Source organism: Pseudophryne corroboree, chromosome 11 (genome assembly GCF_028390025.1).
Source record: "Pseudophryne corroboree isolate aPseCor3 chromosome 11, aPseCor3.hap2, whole genome shotgun sequence".
Lineage (NCBI taxonomy): Eukaryota > Metazoa > Chordata > Amphibia > Anura > Myobatrachidae > Pseudophryne > Pseudophryne corroboree.
This window is the reverse complement of record NC_086454.1, coordinates 112,925,361-112,947,338: the sequence shown is the minus strand read 5'-3', so window position 1 is coordinate 112,947,338 and position 21,978 is coordinate 112,925,361. Positions and strand designations below refer to the sequence as shown.

General features: G+C 43.9%; 1 protein-coding gene across 1 annotated transcript in view; it reads right to left on the bottom strand.

Moving 5' to 3' along the window:
* Positions 1 to 326: 326 nt before the first annotated feature.
* The window catches only part of LOC134968663 (mucin-2-like), a 34,154-nt gene continuing 12,502 nt past the window's right edge, over positions 327 to 21,978 (bottom strand). The window contains exons 5-6 of the mRNA XM_063944185.1: positions 1,654 to 4,062; positions 327 to 499 (exon numbers count right to left, since the gene is read on the bottom strand). Of these exons, the coding sequence (XP_063800255.1) occupies positions 327 to 499; positions 1,654 to 4,062 (2,582 nt within the window). The remainder of the gene's footprint in view (positions 500 to 1,653; positions 4,063 to 21,978) is intronic.

Below are 21,978 nucleotides of genomic sequence, written 5' to 3'. Positions count from 1 at the left end.
CCTAAACATTGTCGACCTAGATACTGTCGATCTTCAGACCGGATCCCGCTTTAATCTGCTCAACATGCTGTGTGCAATTTATCTAAAATAAACTGACTCCATTTGTATTAAGCATATGTAACTAAGGGGGACATTTATTAAGCAGAGATAAGAGCGGAGAAGTGGGCCAGTGGAAAAATTGCCTCATCACCCAATCAGCAGCTCTGTATAATTTTATGGTATGCAAATTATACATGTTACTGCAGTGCTGATTAATTGCCATGGGCACATCTCCACTGGCTCACTTCTCTGCTCTTATCACTGTTTAGTAAATGTCCCCCTATGTTTCATAAAGGAACACAGGAATATGCAACTGCTGGCAAACAAATATGAAAGAAGTTATCAAGTGGTGTAAGAAAAATCAGTTGACAGGTACTCACAATTATTGTGGTTACTTCAGTCGGATGTTTAGCCGGAGTGGAGTGATTTGTTGCTTTGATCGATGTGAAATGTGTTGTTTCTGTGGAGACAGGATTTTGGTCACTGAAGCAATGATAATGGGTGTTACACCTCACTGAGGTACTGAGTACTAACAGATTTGCAGTAGCATATTTACATCATAATCATGTACAACATATCATAGTAGTAGTAGTAGTAGTAGTAGTAGTAGTAGTAGATAATAATAATTAATTATTATTATTATTATTATTATTATTATTATATTTTGATTCACAACATTCAGAAGTTAACCACTTGAAAAAAAAAAAATATATATATATATATCTCAAAGGGGTTAAAAAAAATGACCTTAGTGAAGCCATGTTCAACTAACTATGTTATAATATACAGTACATTGCTCCCCCGTGTATTATGCTGAGTTATGGGGCTTTGTATGCATATCTTTGATGTGTGTCAGGGGTTATGATAATGTTGATTTTTCTTAAAATGATTAAAATAAAAAGAAATAGCTACTTTATCTATCTGTCTGTCTGTCTGTCTGTAATCCATATGCATATTAAGCATAGGGTAACATAGCCTCAATTAAAACAAATATGGTAACCTGAACAAAAGTAATTTACACATTTTACACTGCAAACATAAAATGTCAAATTAAGTCTTCTGATAGATCTTGTTTAAACAACATAGATGAATGTTTCTTATTAAGGTTATGTGCTATTATTTCAATTGATTTACATTTTCTGTACATTTCAAATTCTATATTATATTTTAGTAACTGTCAGATGAAATGTGCTCTAAAAGGAATTACGCAAAGTTATTTTGCAAAAGCATTTTATACTATGTCTCTGTGAAAGAGAACTGGTTCAGACTAGGATAGTCCGCCTATCACTTGTCCCTGTTATATGAGTGGATGGGATAAGTTGAGTATGTTGAACTGCACAACAGTTTTTATAAGTAGTCATATACTGAATCTCCTCCAGCAGAATACTGTCTATGACTGATTCCAATAATACAGTATGGGAGTTGTGGGTGTTCCCTACCCTCTAGGACACTAAAATATATAATTTGGGCTCTGGAAATAAGCCTTTCAGGATCTAAAATATTATGAATTGTGTCAGTATACACAGTAAATGAACGTTTGAACTTTTGTAATGTTATAACATGTTATTGGTTATTATTTCTATATATCATTACATAAACTGAATAAAGACTTACCTGTACTAGTGGATGATGTTATAGTAGTTGTCAGTTGTGTTGTAGTTCTAGTAGTCGCAGTACTGGTGGTTGGTTTTGTTGTGCTAGTAGTTACGGGAGTTGTGGATGGTGTTGTAGATGCAGTACTAGTGGTAGTTATTGGTGTACTAGTAGTAGTAGGTCTGGTAGTTGTGGCTGGTGTTGTAGATGTAGTAGTTGCAGTACTAGTGGTAGTTAATGATGTACTACTAGTAGTAGGTCTTGTAGATGTGGATGGTGTTGTTGATGTAGTAGTTGCAGTACCAGTTGTAGTCGTTGGTGTTGTTGTAGTTCCGGTACTTGTGGATGATGTTGTAGATGTGCTAGTTGCAGTACTAGTAGTAATTGTTGGTGTGCTAGTAGTAGTAGATATAATAGTTGTTGATGGTGTTGTAGATGTAGTAGTTGCAGTACTAGTGGCAGTTGTTGGTGTACTAGTAGTAGTAGGTCTGGTAGTTGTGGATGGTGTGGTAGATGTAGTAGTTGCAGTACCAGTTGTAGTTGTTGTTGGTGTTGTAGTAGTTCCGGTAGTTGTGGACGGTGTTGTAGATGTACTAGTTGCAGTACTAGTAGAAGTTGTTGGTGTGCTAGTAGTAGTAGATATAATAGTTGTTGATGGTGTTGTAGATGTAGTAGTTGCAGTACTAGTGGCAGTTGTTGGTGTACTAGTAGTAGTAGGTCTGGTAGTTGTGGATGGTGTTGTAGATGTACTAGTTGCAGTACTAGTAGAAGTTGTTGGTGTGCTAGTTGTAGTAGGTATGGTAGTTGTTGATAGTGTTGTTGATGTAGTAGTTGCAATACTAGTGGTAGTTGTTGGTGTGCTAGTAGTAGTAGGTCTGGTAGTTGTGGATGGTGTTGTAGATGTAGTAGTTGCAGTAACAGTTGTAGTTGTTCCGGTAGTTGTGGATGGTGTTGTAGATGTAGTAGTTGCAATACTAGTGGTAGTTGGTGGTGTAGTAGTAGTTATGGTAGTTGTGGCTGTTGTAGATGTAGTAGTTGCAGCACTAGTGGTAGTTAATGATGTACTACTAGTAGTAGGTCTTGTAGATGTGGATGGTGTTGTTGATGTAGTAGTTGCAGTACCAGTTGTAGTCGTTGGTGTTGTTGTAGTTCCGGTACTTGTGGATGATGTTGTAGATGTACTAGTTGCAGCACTAGTAGTAGTTGTTGGTGTGCTAGTAGTAGTAGATATAATAGTTGTTGCTGGTGTTGTAGATGTAGTAGTTGCAGTACTAGTGGCAGTTGTTGGTGTGCTTGTAGTAGTAGGTCTGGTAGTTGTGGATGGTGTTGTAGATGTAGTAGTTGCAGTACTAGTGGTAGTTGTTGGTGTGCTAGTAGTAGTTATGGTAGTTGTGGATGGTGTTGTAGATGTAGTAGTTTCAGTACTAGTGGAAGTTGTTGGTGTACTAGTAGTAGTAGGTCTGGTAGTTGTGGATGGTGTTGTAGATGTAGTAGTTGCAGTACTAGTTGTAGTTGTTGGTGTTGTAGTAGTTCCGGTAGTTGTGGATGGTGATGTTGATGTACTAGTTGCAGTACTAGTGGTAGTTGTTGGTGTGCTAGTAGTAGTAGGTATGGTAGTTGTTGATGGTGTTGTAGATGTAGTAGTTGCAGTACTAGTGGTAGTTGTTGGCGTAGTAGTAGTTGTGGATGGTGTTGTAGATGTAGTAGTTGCAGTACTAGTGGTAGTTATTGGTGTACTAGTAGTAGTAGGTCTGGTAGTTGTGGATTGTGTTGTAGATGTACTAATTGCAGTACTAGTAGAAGTTGTTGGTGTGCTAGTAGTAGTAGGTATGGTAGTTGTTGATGGTGTTGTAGATGTAGTAGTTGCTGTACTAGTGGTAGTTGGTGGTGTGCTACTAGTAGTAGGTCTGGTAGTTGTGGATGGTGTTGTAGATGTAGTAGTTGCAGTACCAGTTGTAGTAGTTGGTTTTGTAGTAGTTCCAGTAGTCGTGGATGTTGTTGTAAATGTAGTAGTTGCAGTACTAGTGGTAGTTGTTGGTGTGCTAGTAGTAGTAGGTCTGGTAGTTGTGGACGGTGTTGTAGATGTAGTAGTTGCAGTACTAGTGGTAGTTGGTGTGATAGTAGTAGTAATGGTAGTTGTGGATGGTGTTGTCAATGTAGTAGTTGCAGTACTAGTGGTAGTTATTGGTGTGCTAGTGGTAGTAGTTCTGGTATTTGTGGATGGTTTTGCTGTGCTGGTACTTGAAGATCTAGTAGATGTGGATTGTGTTGTTGATGTTAAAGTGACTGATGTTGTGGAACTAATTTGTGTAGTGCTGATTGTTTTTGGTGTACATGGTAATTCATAAGTTTTAATTTCACATGTCTTAGTGCAGTAAGTTACAGATGTGCAGCCTCTGTGGTCATTTTCGGTTCTATATATTATAGTATCTGTAAAAACAAAGAAGCATAGTTAATATACATCCTCTGTAGAGTATTCATAACATCACATATCTTGTCTTTCTTTAGTCTCACACCCTCCTGACACTTGGATAACTTTGTGGGGTATCATCATACAACCCATTAAGAACCTAGCAATCTGGTGGACCATTATGCAATAGGTAGCATCTATCCTTGTGTATCTATGCCTATTTCCCTATAGATTGTAAGCTTGCGAGCAGGGCCATCCTACCTCTATGTCTGTCTGGTTTTACCCAGTTTTGTTCTATTACTGTTGTTCTAATTGTAAAGTGCAACAGAATATGCTGCGCTATATAAGAAACTGTTAATAAATAAAATAAATAACTAATAGATTTGACATGTCTCTTGCTTTTATATTATAGAGAGAGCAAATCTTTGGTACTTGTATACCTAATTTAAACTAGAGCTGTGCACAGACTTATGTAATTTTGTTTTTGTTTTGGCTCTATAGGCCCATACACATTAGACGATGTCGCTCTGTGAGCGACGTTGTCTAGTGTTTCCCCTCCCAGGCCGGACGGTCGGCGGCCGCCTGTACACACTGAGCGATATGACCGCTCATATCGCTCAGTGACGTCATGCCTCCGCCGGCCGTGCATGCAGCTCCTGGACCACAGTCCAGATCGAGCATGCATGCACGCCGACAGCGATGATCGTTGCCGACCCGTGGGGTCACGCATCGGTCGTCGCTGGCGGCATACACACTAAAATGAGCGACATCGCTCAGGGAGGGGGAAAATGAGCAATGTCGCTCATTTTATCGGCAAGTGTGTATGGGCCTTAAATCATGGTTGTGTTTTGCTTATTGCCAAAACCACGTCAAATGTTTTAGTTTTGGTTTTGTATATGTATTTCTTCAAAATTACAGCTAAAATCATGCAATTTGGGTCTTTGTTTGTTCCTACAATATTATTATCCTCAATAACATTCATTTCCTACTATTTCCAGTGTGAAATTGCACCTGAAATCAAGAAAAAGGGTCTTACATGACATCCAAAATACTAGAGCTTTGGTTTTTGTATCTGAGATTAGAACTTGGGGGGATGACTCGAACCTGGACTCGATTCATCTCGTAACCCCAAAGTGACCCGAGTCCATACTCGGTTTGATTCAAAACCACTAGCGTTTTTAAAATGGGTGCAGTGTGTGCAGTGCACATGGGCCCCCTTTATTTTTATACTTACACTCCACAGTCCCGCGGTGCAGAAATCACTGGGAAAATGGCCCCATTTTCCCAGTGTTTCGTACATGTGCAGTAGGAAAATCACAGGAAAAATGCCCGCTGGGTCATTTCCCTGGAGATCTGCGCATGCACTCTAAACTCTGGGACAGCGGTAGGGTCCCCTAGGGACCCTAGTGCCCAGAGTTACAGCGCTGCCAGCTAGAGAGGAGGGGGCCCAGATCAGACCTGTACATCATCATCTCTAATATAAGATATAGAATTGATGTTGTTTTTAAGATGAATGCATAATATTAATCAATTATCGAATGGAAATCAGAGAAACATCAAAGCCAAACTATGGAAATATAACAGATTTACATATTGTTATCTGGATGTCCAGATATTATACCATTTATCTTATATAATAGGCGTATTGACCTTATTGTGCTGTGCTGTAGCTGTCTAGCACTCTATTACAAATCACCTCCGCTTTGAACATTAAATAAATAAATACTGCCAGCAATACCACGTCATAACTTGTATGCATTATTGTCTTACGCTAATAGTCATAACCTAGCTGCAACTACAGGGCAATCTATTTACCTTACATGGAGGTCAATACTTGTATATAAAGGCTTTTACTCTAATGTGTTTTCAGTCCAATATGATAGAGTCGCAATCCTAGGAGATCCTAATCGTAACATTTTCTTGCAGTTGACTTGTGACTGCTGTGTATGGGGCACAATATTGGCCCTCATTCCGAGTTGTTCGCTCGCAAGGCGATTTTAGCAGAGTTACACACGCTAAGCCGCCGCCTACTGGGAGTGAATCTTAGCTTCTTAAAATTGCGAACGATGTATTCGCAATATTGCGATTACAAACTACTTAGCAGTTTCTGAGTAGCTTCAACCTTACTCGGCATCTGCGATCAGTTCAGTGCTTGTCGTTCCTGGTTTGACGTCACAAACACACCCAGCGTTCGCCCAGACACTCCTCCGTTTCTCCAGCCACTCCCGCGTTTTTTCCGGAAACGGTAGCGTTTTTATCCACACGCCCATAAAACGCCGTGTTTCCGCCCAGTAACACCCATTTCCTGTCAATCACACTACGATCGCCGGAGCGAAGAAAAAGCCGTGAGTAAAAATACTATCTTCATAGCAAAATTACTTGGCGCAGTCGCAGTGCGAACATTGCGCATGCGTACTAAGCAGAAAAACGCTGCGATGCGAAGAAAAATACCGAGCGAACGACTCGGAATGAGGGCCATAGTTTCAAATATAAGCTACAAGCAGTTACCCAGAATGTCTTAAACTACAAATTGGCTGATGACAGAAGAAATAGTGATCTGGCGACTAATGACAATAGCTAATCAAAGTCTAAAACTCCATCCCCAAGAGACATAAGATACCTACAGTAAAAAGTTGTAACTGAACTAACATTGTTGTCTCACCATAAAGTTAATGCAGACCGGGGATATTGGCTTTCACAGCCTGTCACGCCCAAGAGGTGTATCATCTCTTCAGGCATATGAAATGCATTCTGATATTATAAACTCTATTTTGGCTGATGACAGCCCTTCTGAGCCATCTTTAACACCAGTAACCATTTAACATATATAATAACTTATCTAATAACAAATGAAACCTTATAAGCAGTGCTGCAAGTATGGTGGTACATGGCGGTACGGCGTACCGGTAAGAAATTCCCAGCCGGTACATCGTACCGCTGGGCCACCACCTTGCAAACACAGTGGAGAAAGGAGAGCGCAGAATGCACCTCTCCTCTCCTTCAATCTGTTTCATCCCTGTGAGTCAGTCCGGTGGTTGCAGCAGCGGCGGCGGCACGTACTGATTTGTGAGCCAATAAGAGCTCGCGGACCAGCAGCCAATCAGGGTCCACTGCTGTCGGACCGCAAGCTCTGATTGGCTCGCATACCAGCGACAGAATCTGATCTGTGGGACAACGCCGCAGAAAGAGACCGGACTGGGGGCAGGGTAGGCGCTCTCCTCTCCCTTCCCCGACCGCAGCAGCAGACAAGTGCTGGCCCCAGGCAGCAGCAGCAACAACAACAACGGTGATTTGCATTGCTGGGGGGCATATCTGGCACTGTGGGGGCATATCTGGCACTATGAGGGCATAGCTGGCACCGTGTGGGCATGTGTATCTGGCACTGTGGGGGCATATCTGGCACTGTGGGGGCATATCTGGCACTATGAGGGCATTGCTGGCACCATGTGGGCATGTGTATCTGGCAACGTGGGGGCATATCTGGCAACGTCTGGGCATACTGTATCTGGCAAGGTGGGGTAATATGTTTATCTGGCACTGTGGGGGCATACAGGTATCTGGCACTATGGGGGCATATCTGGCGCTGTAGGGGCATGTGTATCTGGTAATGTGGGGGCATATCTGGCACTGTGGGGGTATATCTGGCCGCATGGGGGAATATTTGTATCTGGCACTGTGGGGGCATATTTAGCACTGTGGGGGAATGCGTATCTGGCATTGTGGGGGCATATCTGGCACTATGAGGGTATATCTGGCACCGTAGGGGCATGTGTATCTGGCAACATGGGGACATATCTGGCAACGTGTGGGCATACTGTATCTGTCAGCGTGGGGCATATGTGTATCTGGCACTGTGGGGGCATATTTGGCACTGTGGGGGCATGTGTATCTGTCAATGTGGGGGCATATCTAGCAACATGGGGGCATATCTGACAAGGTGGGGTAATATGTTTATCTGGCACTGTGGGGGCATATTTGGCAGTATGAGGGCATATCTGGCATCTTGGGGGAATATGTGTATCTGACACTGTGGGGACATATCTAGCACTGTGGGGGCATGTGTATCTGGCAATGTGGGATCATATCTGGCAATGTGGGGGCATATCTCCCAACGTGGAGGAATATATGTATCTGGCACTGTGGGGACATATGTGTACCTGGCACTGTGGGGGCGTATGTGTATCTGGCACTGTGGGGGCTTATCTAGCACCATGGGGGCATATGTGAATCTGGCACTGTGGGGGCATGTGTGTATCTGGCACTGGGGGGCATATGTGTATCTGGCACTGCACTATTGGGGTCATATGTGTATCATGCCCCACTTTCATTGGCCACACCCCATGTGGCATGTGGCCACACCCATTTTTTTTCATGAAGGCGCGCACACACAGTACCCATAAGAATTTTTTTCTACTTGCAGCACTGCTTATAAGTATTGGCAGGGTAAATGGTCAACTTGTATTTAAATTATTTATGTATTACTAAATTACTTCAGTATTGTAACCAGACAGACTGTTTATAAAAAATGAGACAATGGGGTAAATTTTCTAAGATGGGAGTTCTATTTAAGATGAGATGTTGCCCACAGCAACCAATCAGATTCCAGGCATTATCTTGTAGAAGGTGCTAGGTAAATGAGAAGTAGAATCTGATAGGTTGCTATTGGCAACATCCCATCTTAAATAGAACTCCCATCTTAGAAAATTTACCCCAATGATGGGGTCCTTCTGCCAGCCCATCAGTCCATGATTGGTGCCTTCTCCTAGACCATCACCACACACAAAATTCAGATGTTTCTAACAATTCTTCCAATGACATCAATCACAGGCCCACCCAGAATGATGGTGTGCTAACCTCATTATAATTAAATCATTTAAAGTTGTGTATTGGAAGGTATGGAACCTCCTGTTCTACTGCAGCAAGATGGCCACTGGATTCAGCTGTTTTCCCACTATAGTAGTATGACTAGAGATCTGAGAACTACCTCCATACAACTACCTACTCCCTATCACTCCTAAACCAGCTCCATCCCCTAATAAAAAAAACATTTTCCTTCAAATCTATCTAAAATTAGCAAACAGGCCCTATTTAAGTCTAATTTAAATGTTACATTTCTAAACATAGAACAGCAACTCGCTGAATGTCAATTAAATAAAGCTGAATGTTATTTAAACTTACTTTATGAAATAGTTTTACATATTTATTCTTACACTAACCAATTAACTGGAAAAGTGTGTGTATGGAGTTACTTGACCCAAGGTAAAAACCAAATAACCTGCCGAGTCACCAGCACAATGTGGCATTCAATCAGGGTAAAAAGGCCAAATCCCTTCTCCTTGAGGCCCCCACATAAAAGGAGATAAGCGGGTGCAGTCCAACATTATACTCTGGAAGCAATTCATAATCTAAATTAAATAAGAGATAGCAAATCCATATGAGATAGTGTGCAATCTCTCCGATTCATAGCCCATCGCTGCAGCTGACATGGCCTTAATATTTATTAGGACATATGCCATGGGCTGCCTCATAGTCAAATGCTCAAATAAGCACAATTTTACAGGTCAAACAGCAGGGGACAATTTGCGCAAGTAAGTGAATCACCAGCAGTAAGACAAAATGCTTTTGATTAATTGCATACCCAATTAGACTGTCACACCCAAAAAATACACTCTTTCTTCACAAATGATAGCCTATAGGGGGTAATTCCGAGTTGATCGCAGCAGCAACTTTGTTAGCAGTTGGGCAAAACCATGGGGGTCATTCCGAGTTGTTCGCTCGCAAGCTGCTTTTAGCAGCATTGCACACGCTAAGCCGCCGCCTACTGGGAGTGAATCTTAGCTTATCAAAATTGCGAAGGAAAGATTAGCAGAATTGCGAATAGACACTTCTTAGCAGTTTCTGAGTAGCTCCAGACTTACTCGGCATCTGCGATCAGTTCAGTCAGTTTCGTTCCTGGTTTGATGTCACAAACACACCCAGCGTTCGCCCAGACACTCCTCCGTTTCTCCAGCCACTCCCGCGTTTTTCCCAGAAACGGTAGCGTTTTTTCGCACACACCCATAAAATGGCCAGTTTCCGCCCAGAAACACCCACTTCCTGTCAATCACATTACGATCACCAGAACGAAGAAAAAACCTCGTAATGCCGTGAGTAAAATACCTAACTGCATAGCAAATTTACTTGGCGCAGTCGCACTGCGGACATTGCGCATGCGCATTAGCGACTAATCGCTCCGTTGCGAGAAAAAAATAACGAGCGAACAACTCGGAATGACCCCCCATGTGCACTGCAGGGGAGGCCGATGTAACATGTGCAGGGATAGTTAGATTTGGGTGTGGTGTGTTCAAACTGATATCTAAATTGCAGTGTAAAAATAAAGCAGCCAGTATTTACCCTGCACAGAAACAAAATAACCCACCCAAATCTAACGCTCTCTGCACATGTTATATCTGCCCCCCCTGCAGTGCACATGGTTTTGCCCAACTGCTAACAAAGTTCCTGCTGCGATCAACTCAGAATTACCCCAATAGATCTAAAGCTACCATGATAGTGAATAATTAAAGCAGGATATTCCTGGTTAAGCTACTCAAAAACCCTTCCACCAGCCACAGGGGGTACAGCAAATACCATCCAAATATGTCCTGAAACCTGTTGAATCAGCTGCATGAGTTATAAATTCTAATTATACATTGGCCACTGCTGGAGGAATGCAAGAAAAGACTCAAAACTGTCAAAAGGTCTCTCTTGATTTTTGCAGGCAATCAACAAATTTTTTATCCCTGCGAAAATGTTTGGTCTTTCTACCGAAAAACCCTACCCATGGGAATAACTTAACACAAAGTTTAGTAAATTTAAAAGATTAAGCCTAGCATCAAATTGCATCTCTCAGCATCAATGCCTTGTTGGATGGAAGGTGACAGGTCTGCCAAAGGATCAATTCTGATTCCTACAGTATAGTAAGACAGCAATGATGTAGGACCTTCCGTCATGTCATAGGCATATCTCCCAACAGTCCCAATTTTCGCGGGACAGTCCCATTTTTTTGGGACTGTCCCACCCGTGGTCCCCAGTGTCCCGCGGTGGGGGGCAGTTGGGAGGCTTCCATCACCGCTGCCCTGCTTAGCAGAGCAGCGGTGAATATGCGCACAGCATCTATTCACGGGAGACAGAGGGAGAGAGGTCATGCCAGCAGCTCATAGAGCGCTGGGCATGCCCCCTCAGTGATGAAAATGGTGGGGTTTGGCTCGCAATCATGGCACTCCCACAAGTCACGTCCCCTTTCTCATAAACGATGCCCTGCTTTTCAAGTGCGGGCACAGCTTTGTCGCGCAGTTGTACCAGCCACTGCTTTAGCAATGTTGGGAGATATGTCATAGGTCAGCGGTGGCCAACCCGCGGCTCTCGAGCCGCATGCGGCTCTTTCATCCGCTGCATGTGGCTCTTTCATTCGCCGCATGCGGCTCGGCCAGCTCCTGGCCACCGTTGCCCGGCACATACACTTGTCTCCAGCGGCAGTGTCACTCTTTAATTCAGTGCCGGTCCATGAGCTAATCAGAGCTTGCGGACCGGCAGCTAAGGATGCCGGGCCACGAGCTTTGATTGGCACACGGACCGGCACCTAATTGAAGAGAGACACCGCCGCCGGAGAGTGAGGGGTAGTAGAGGCATATGCTGCGCTCGCCTCCCCTCACAGACAGCAGCAGCACGGGGGAAGGGGGGGCATGTATATCTGGCACTGGGTGCATTGCTGGCACTGGGGGGACACGTATTTCTGGCACTAGGGGGGAATATCTGGCACTGGGGAAATTGCTGGCACTGTGGGGACATGTATATCTGGCACTGGGGGCATATCTGGCACTGGGGGCATAGCTGGCACTGTGGGGACACGTATATCTGGCACTGGGGGCATAGCTGGCACTGTGGGGACATGTATATCTGGCACTGGGGGCATATCTGGCACTGTGGGGACATGTATATCTGGCACTGTGCGGACATGTATATCTGGCACTGTGGGCATAGCTGGCACTGGGGGTATAGCTGCCACTGTGGGGACATGTATATCTGGCATTGTGGGGACATGTGTATCTGGCACTGGGGGCATAGCTGGCACTGTGGGGGCATGTGTATCTGGCATTGGGGGCATATCTGGCACTGGGGGCATATCTGGCACTGTGGGGACATGTTTATCTGGCATTGTGGGGCATATGTGTATCTGGCACTGTGAGCATATCTGTATCTGGCACTGTGAGGCATATATGTATTTGGCACTGTTGGGCATATGTGTATCTGGCACTGTGGGGCATCTGTGTACTTGGTACTGTGGGGCATATGTGTATCTGGTACTGTAGGGCATATATGTATCTGGCACTGCGGGCATATATATATCTGGCACTGTGGGGACATATGTGTATCTGACACTGTGGGGACATATGTTTCTGGCAGTGTGGAAGCACCCATTTATTGGCATTTTTATATGTATGTGGCACTGTACTGGGGCATTATATGTATGTGGCACTGTACAACATGACTAAAAATGGAGTTTTGACACAAGGTCATACTCCTACAAACGTCATACCGAAAGGAGTGTGCACTAAAATGGGGTGTGGCTTTGTGAAAACTAGGCCACGCCCCCATTTTTGCTCCTGCGCCTTCGGCGCGCATGATGCTGGCTCTTGCCTTTGACTACAGATCTTTTCTTTGCCTCTGACTGGTTGGCCACCCCTGTCATAGGTGATGGAAACACTAAAGTCCATGAACAGTCCCTGAACAGAAAAAAGTAAATATGTGCAGCAGCAAAAATCAGAAGCACCCACTGCCAAGAACTCATCAAGATAGTGTGCTAATCCTGGTTCCCCTTTATCCACACAATTACACCAATTCAAAAAGGTGCTGAATTTCTTGAACCTTGCTTCTAGCAGTCTTTAATGGAGTGAGGAGCTCCACATAAAAGTTAAAAGTGTTAAAAATGACCCCTAGCCACCACCATACACTGTCCATACATGCACTGTACCCAAGGGCGTAGCTACCATAGGTGCAGGGAGTGCAGTTGCTATGGGGCCCAGAGCTGAGAGGGGCCCACTTTCCCTGCCAAAATTACATGTGTTATATACATTTTTTACCATTGGGTGATACTTAGGAGACCTTACAAACGTATTCCTTAGGGTTTAGAATAAAGCTAAATGCCCCTGGATCTGCTCATTGTAAAGTGGTATAAAATGAAATGGAGGGCATTATAATGTTGCATAATATGAACTGGGGGCTCTGTAATATGGTATACTATGAAATGGAGACACTACAGTAGGTTTAATATGAACTGAGGGCACTCTATGTCATAATGTGAATTGGGGGTACTGTGTTGCATAATGTGTACTGGCAGCTCTACAGTGTAACATAACAGGAACTAGGGTGCTACTATAGTTCATAAAATAAACTAGGGCACTACTATGGGGCATAACATTATCTGAGGCACTACTGTGATTCAGAAAATGAACTAGGGCACTTTTATGGGGAATATAATTAACAAATGCTGCAGAGAGGTGTCTTTCTAGAAAAATTGGGGCAGGGGTCCTTTCAAAATATTGCTATAGGACCCTCAGTGTTCTGGCTACGCCCCTGACTGTACCTACTGGGGATACTTGACATCAAGCCATACCTTGACATCTTTACAACAGAGATCCATAACAGTAATGCCATGTTGTTACTTGTGAAACTCCTCCTCATATGTTCTCCATACAATGCCCCTTCCCAAACTGAGCAGGCTGTGTATCAGAAGATGATACCTGATCATGTTCATGTATTTGGACTTATGAGTTTCAAAATAGACAGCAGCAAAAACATAAATGCTACTAAGCAAATCTTTATATGACCTATTCTCATCTTCATCAACAACACCACTGCCAATACCGTCTATGTAGATGTGTCCAAATACACCTATTGTATCTTCAAATTGTCACGAATAACCCTGTTTAGTGTGCCATGGACATTACTACTTAGCCTCACCAAAATACTATTCCTAAGTACCTATTGCACTAGAGGGCTGATTTCTAGCAGCCCAAGCTGATGGCAAACTACAGTACCTACTCAAGAGGGATCAGTTTATTAATCATACTCAGATGAAGTTCACAGAGAATAAGTAACTGGATCACTCAAAATAGTTGAAACACAGGGCTACAGGACATACATATGATCACACATCTCACCATCCATAAACAAAGGCATAGTCAAAGAAGCAAGATTACTAGGCTTGGCAGTAACAAGATCAGTGTCCAATGAAGGAGGTGGATGAGATCCCACATTCCACACCCCCTAATTATATTGTGAAAAAAAGGCACCACAGGTCAGAGCACCAACGAATAGCTGAGTTGTGGCCTGACTAAATAGCTCCAGACAACACATAGTTAGCAATGCCACATCCACTTAAAATTGCTGCCAAACTGAAGGACCTGTTGTAGAAGAAGTACTCGATAAAGGAGCAATACCCTGGCACCCAGTGCCCAACAGTAGAGAAGCTAGACACAAAAAAGCCCCACTGCAGCAGCTGGAACTAACTCAGGTGATCCATAACAGAAGTCCAAGGAATCTCCACCAACAGCAAGGCTTGTGCAGAAGTCTCTACCCCAGTCACTCCAACAAAAAAAGCCTTGGGATGGGGAAGGAGGAACCTGTTTATGGGTCCTGGCAATCCTTCCTTGAACACTTTCATCTCAGCCAACAGCAGAAATGAATGGCATAGCCAGACCACCCTGTAATTGACTTTGCACAAAACCCATAGGAAGGGGAATAGAAGACACAAGCCTCTTGCCCCATTAAACAAGCAAGCCATGAATACCTCTGGCAACTCATATCTTTCTATCAACATGGCCTGTGCTGCTGCCACCAGGGATGCCAAACACTACACTACAGGACAGCATCTGACCAATAAATCATCAAAAGTTGAAGCAAGGAAGAGGCAAACAACTACAGACCAGTGAGTCTTACATCAGTAGTAGGGAAACTAATGGAAACACTCTTAAAAGAAAGAGTTGTAGATTATCTAAAATCCAGCAATTTACAGGATCCCAAACAGCATGGATTCACTGGGGGGAGATCATGTCAAACAAATCTTATTGACTTTTTTGACTGTGTGACTAAAGTGATGGATAAAGGTGGAGCCGTGGATATAGCTTATCTAGACTTTAGTAAGACTTTTGATACTGTCCACATCGCAGACTGCTAAATAAACTTAAAAGCTTGGGATTGGATACTAGGATTATTAAATGGATAAGATCTTGGTTGCAGGATAGAAAGCAGAGCGTTGTGGTAAATGGAGTGCATTCACAGGAGGGAAATGTTACCAGTGGAGTTCCCCAGGGATCTGTACTTGGACCAGTGCTTTTTAATATATTTATTGGTGACATTGCAAATAGCATTAAAGGGAAAGTTTGCCTTTTTGCAGATGACACAAAGGTATGCAACAGGGTAGACACACCAGGTGTGGTAAAACAAATGACTGAGGATCTAGGTAGACTAGAGCAGTGGTTCTTAAACTCGGTCCTCAGGACCCCACACGGTTCATGTTTTCCATGTCACCCAGCAGGCACACTGTGTATCACCAACTGTCACATTTGAAAAATCTACAGGTGACCTGCAAAACATGCACTGTGTGGGGTCCTGAGGACCGAGTTTGAGAACCACTGGACTAGAGGAGTGGTCAAAAGTGTGGCAATTACAGTTTAATGCCCAAAAATGCAAAATCATGCACTTGGGTCTCAAAAATCCAAAGGCTAAATATTGTATTAATGGCACTACACTGGAAACTACAGAGGAAAGGGATCTAGGAGTCATTATTTCAGGTGACTTTTAGGTAGGTAAGCAATGTAACAAAGCAATGAGGAAGGCTAGTCAGATGCTTTGCTGCATTGAGAGAGGAATCAGCAGCAGAAAGAAAGAAGTAATAATGCCACTGTATATGTCATTGGTACGGCCTCATCTAGAATACTGTGTTCAATTTTGGAGGCCATATCTTCAAAAAGATATTAATACATTATAGACTGTACAAAGAACGGCAACTAAAATGGTGCATGGCCTACATCACAAAACTTACCCAGAAAGACTAAAAAAAATCTCAATATGTATAGTTTGTAGCAGAGAAGGGAAAGGGGGGACATGATAGAAACTTTCAAATATATAAAGGGTTTTAACAAAGTCCAGGAGGGAAACATTCTCCAAATGAAGAGAAGCAATAGGCACTGAGACTGGAGGGGGGTGGTTCAGGAGCAATATGAGGAAAAATTACTTCACAGAAAGGGTAGTGGACAAGTGGAATAGCCTCCCATCAGAGGTGGTAGAGGCTAAGACAGTAGAGCAATTTAAACATGCATGGGATAAACATGAGGATATCCTTACAAAGAAATAAGGATCAAATAAGTTTTGAGATAAAAATATGGTTAAAAAAAGGGCAGACTAGATGGGCCAAGTGGTTCTTATCTGCTGTCAAATTCTATGTTTCTATGTAACCCCTCTTATGGTACCACACTAACTGCCCACCTCATTCCACTATGACCCATTATCCACCTTGACCATAGGCGTTTCTATCATGGGTGCAATGTGTGCAGTACACACAGGCTCCTGGGTCCAGGGGTGTGGCACACTGTACACACTGCACCCATGTTGTTTTATACTTACCTTTCCATAGTCTTTCTACAGGCACTGCAGCTGCAGTAGCCGTGGCAAAATTCACTTCCGAAATGTCCACTGCACATGCGCAATAGGAACTTAGTCTCCAGACCATGGTGGGTGCCATGTTTCCAGAGACCTGCACATGCACAGTAGACTCTGGCCCAATGCCGGAGCCTACCATGTCATGGAGAGGATTCTGCACATGGGCACCCTGCTCTCTTAAAATGTCCCTGACCTTGGCCCATGCTACCAACATCATCATACCTAGAACACTGTCAGGAGCATTAGGCCATCAGAAGGATGTGCTGCCTAGATATTGGACCACCAGAAGTTAGGTGGTGATCTAATAAGGGATAATAGCTAAACCGGATGCATGAGCACATTCAACAGATACCGAACACATGGCAGGTGGGGACACACATTTGAAGACATGGGCTTGGCAACACAAGAGGGCCCACACCTGTAGCATAAAGCTCTTTTCACAGTTGTTTATAGCAAGTTTTAGCATACAGAACAAATTGCTTTTTTTCTGTATCTCCAACAGTTGGACTGATCTTGGCTGGATCTCTCTTTGTGTGCAATGGGTCTTTCAGGGTGGGAACTGGGTGGCAAACTTGCAATCACACTGAACTGTTAGATCTTGTGGGTGTTTCAAGGGAGTGTCATATGTGTGTGTTATGGTTTGAGGAAAGTACCTAGGTAGACTGGCATGGAGACCGGGGTGGCAGATGACCAAAAGTAGGACAAACTTGGAAGTTGATAGTCTTCAGGACAATAATCCTGGATCTTTTGGACAATAACCCCAGACACCTGCGTGTAAGACTCGTAGAGTGCATCAGCAGGCCTTCTTGTCTATAAGAGACGCATTTCCCTTAAGACTTTATGCACCTATCTGTACTGGGATGCCCACCAGGACTTACACCACTGGCGACAGTACGAGCTTGACCCCGAGATGACTAGAGTTATCTGTCGGTAGAAAAGACAAAGACAGGAAGAGAAAGACTAGGACCAGAAATAGGACTGAGGACATATTAAAAGAGCTGAGACAATATACAAGGATATATAGGTCAGGGAGAGACACTGTAATGCAATGGGGCTGTGGTGATAAAGGGCAAATGTGGTGGTTATGTATGAATCAACTGAATTCAAATGACAATGATAATGGTCAGTTGCAGGAAAAACCAAAGACAAGACACTACACCTGATGCTAGGCAGACAGGATCCAGATAGGGTAAAGCAAAGATTCTCAAACACGAGAGCTCACAGGGCTGGCAGTTTCTCATAGGAAGATGGAAGTTATAACTAGCATTTGTGGAGTGCACAGGAAAGGCATATAAGAGGTGACTGCACCAATCCAAACCAAGGGGTCTTAATTTAGCTGCACATCCATGCACTTTATTCATTAATTACACAACAACAGGGAACTCTGTCTGCTTCCGGTGTCCCCGTTGACAGGTGCCCCGCGGTTCCCAGCATGCCGCACGCCCAACGTGAGCCTGTTGCTAGGCACCAGGTGGGGACCAGGAGCCCTAGTGGTCGGAAGAGATGCAGCATCCCGGTCACCAGGCAACAGCCAGGACCCGCATCTCCCATCTGCCACCATGCAGCTGCTAACAGCGTGCAGCTATAGTCTAATTTCTGAGGCAAGCATATGGAGAAGGGAAGCCTGTTTTAGATGGATCTCTTGCACCCAGCATAAGGCAGGTACAAGTGTTGGTACCTGCCAATTGGTTCAAGTTCACAACAAGGGAGCCCCTGGTCCCATAACTAAACTGCTTCATAGCATCATTAAACTTGTTCAGAACTTTAGTACACGTACCATTTCTTTTCTTGCCATGCTGTGGACGAGGTGGATCACTCTGCTTCATGTGCCACAGGTTACTATTCCCAATAGATTACCATGTGAATAGTGTTCTCAGGCAGTTTAGTTATGCTAGCCTAGGGGGTCCAATGTTCTGAACTTGAGCTACAAGTGTTAATACGGTTAATATGGTCAGAGATTACCTGCTGTGGTCCCCGGTTTTCGACCTAAAAAAGCAGCCGCCATTATTTCACAGGGGATTATTTCTTGCCGAGTTTACAGAGCTCCAGAATGTAAAGATGGCATTAGCGATTGTAGAATATGAGCTACACTCTGCAAAAACAGTAGGAGAGAGATCTGTATGATCACTCCCCGGCACGCACTACTCGTACTGTATCAGGGCCAGATTAACAATAGGGCGGATGGAGCTACAGCTCCAGGCCTCCACATACAAATAGGCCCATCATGCTAGCCAAACAATCATAAATCATAAGTATTAAAATAGTTTTTTTAGTTTTCTCACAAAATGATGCATATTATCTATGTTTATGTATTTAGGAAGTCATTAGGGCTCATGGTGTATAGGGTGTACACACCCATATGGCTCTGGCCACACCCACACAACACTAGTCACAGCTCCTCCCCTTCTCAGTATAGGCCCTTGAAAATTTTCAGCTCCAGGCCCATGTGGCCCTTAATCCGGCCCTGTACTGTATATGTGCAGTAGTGTTGCTGTCCCGGCAAATGAAAGTAAAATGATCACTAATGCAATATCTTTACTTTAATACATCGCAGGGCCGAGTTCCTATCAGTGCCCCAGTCCCTACATGTGAAAAATGATACATCTTGTAGATAAGTTAATAAATTATAAATTCTGCAAATGTTTCTAATGTTGGTATAGGAATATTGGAAAGGTATTACTAATATTATGACAACTCATTAATATAAAAATATTATATGCTGCTTAATAAAAAAGAAAAGGAATGAACAAGTGTATTATTTAGATACCATTCTATTTGAATCCACTATGAGTCCATCCAGAATTACTGTACGATATACACTGCTCAAAAAAATAAAGCGAACACTAAAATAACACATCCCAGATCTGAATGAATGAAATATTCTTATTAAATACTTTGTTCTTTACATAGTTGAATGTGCTGACAACAAAATCACACAAAAATTATCAATGGAAATCAAATTTATTAACCCATGGAGGTCTGGATTTGGAGTCACACTCAAAATTAAAGTGGAAAAACACACTACAGGCTGATCCAACTTTGATGTAATGTCCTTAAAACAAGTCAAAATGAGGCTCAGTAGTGTGTGTGGCCTCCATGTGCCTGTATGACCTCCCTACAATGCCTGGGCATGCTCCTGATGAGGTGGCGGATGGTCTCCTGAGGGATCTCCTCCCAGACCTGGACTAAAGCATCCGCCAACTCCTGGACAGTCTGTGGTGCAACGTGGCGTTGGTGGATGGAGCGAGACATGATGTCCCAGATGTGCTCAATTGGATTCAGGTCTGGGGAACGGGCGGGCCAGTCCATAGCATCAATGCCTTCGTCTTGCAGGAACTGCTGACACACTCCAGCCACATGAGGTCTAGCATTGTCTTTCATTAGAAGGAACCCAGGGCCAACCCCACCAGCATATGGTCTCACAAGGGGTCTGAGGATCTCATCTCGGTACCTAATGGCAGTCAGGCTACCTCTGGTGAGCACATGGAGGGCTGTGCGGCCCCCCAAAGAAATTCCACCCCACACCATTACTGACCCACTGCCAAACCGGTCATGCTGGAGGATGTTGCAGGCAGCAGAACGTTCTCCTTGGCGTCTCCAGACTCTGTCACGTCTGTCACATGTGCTCAGTGAGAACCTGCTTTCATCTGTGAAGAGCACAGGGCGCCAGTGGTGAATTTGCCAATCTTGGTGTTCTCTGGCAAATGCCAAACGTCCTGCCCGGTGTTGGGCTGTAAGCACAACCCCCACCTGTGGACGTTGGGCCCTCATACCACCCTCATGGAGTCTGTTTCTGATCGTTTGAGTAGACACATGCACATTTGTGGCTTGCTGGAGGTCATTTTGCAGGGCTCTGGCAGTGCTCCTCCTGTTCCTCCTTGCACAAAGGTGGTGTAGCGGTCCTGCTGCTGGGTTGTTGCCCTCCTACGGCCTCCTCCATGTCTCCTGATGTACTGGCCTGTCTCCTGGTAACACCTCCATGCTCTGGACACTACGCTGGCAGACACAGCAAACCTTCTTGCCACAGCTCGCATTGATGTGCCATCCTGTATGAGCTGCACTAGCTGAGCCACTTGTGTGGGTTGTAGACTCCGTCTCATGCTACCACTAGAGTGAAAGCACCGCCAGCTTTAAAAAGTGACCAAAACATCAGCCAGAAAGCATAGGAGCTGGGAAGTGGTCTGTGGTCACCACATGCAGAACAACTCCTTTATTGGGGGTGTCTTGCTAATTGCCTATAATTCCCATCTGTTGTCTATTCCAGTTGTACAACAGCATGTGAAATTGATTGTCAATCAGTGTTGCTTCCTAAGTGGACAGTTTGATTTCACAGAAGTGTGATTGACTTGGAGTTACATTGTGTTGTTTAAGTGTTCCCTTTATTTTTTTGAGCAGTGTATATGTTCTGAAAATCATCTTAACGTTTCCAAAACTGGGTTCTCAAGGCATCCTGATAGTCCAGGTTTTAAGGATATGCAAGTATAGATGGTATAATCAAACTGACTGTGGGACTAATTAAGGGCCTGATTGAGAGGTGTACACAGTGCCGATGTTTGCACAGTTGAACGATTATTTGCTACTGCACATGTGCAAAAAGTCCAGGAAACCTTTCTAGTAAATGGTTCCATCCTGTCCATCTGTTTAACTTCTTAGTGCAAGTGGCATCGCAAAGGTAGCTTGGTGCATGTGCAGTGCGATCGCAGCTCATGCACTGTCTACTGCTAATCTCTCAGTTGCATGAACATCAGCATTGCGTATAAACATGAATTAGGCCTCGTGCTTTTCAGGGTGGAAACTGGGAGGTGACCTAAAGTGATCCCAAAAAGAGGTGTCATGGGTATGTTATCCAGGGCCGTCTTTTCGTATGGGCTCAATGTGCTCTTGCCCAAGGGCCCCAGGAGTATAAGGGCCCTAAGCTGATAGCTGAGGGTCCCCTCTTTCCAGGGGTACCAGATTTTTTAAATTTGGCCCTGGGAAACCAAAGATATCCGACTTGAAAGTAGTGGTCCCCATCCAAGCCAGTTAATTACTCTTCCCAGCCAGATATCTTGGGTTCTGTCTGACTTAGAGTTTTTCTGAGGGTATACTCCAAAGACTGGGACGCTCCCCTTTTAGTGGACACCGGCAGCTTGTCTTTACTATGCCCAGAACCAGAGATAGCAGCCTTCAAGCAGCTGGTCCATGCTCAAGCTCCACACGCCTAATATGCAGTTTTAGATTTTCGTTGGTGAATTGCT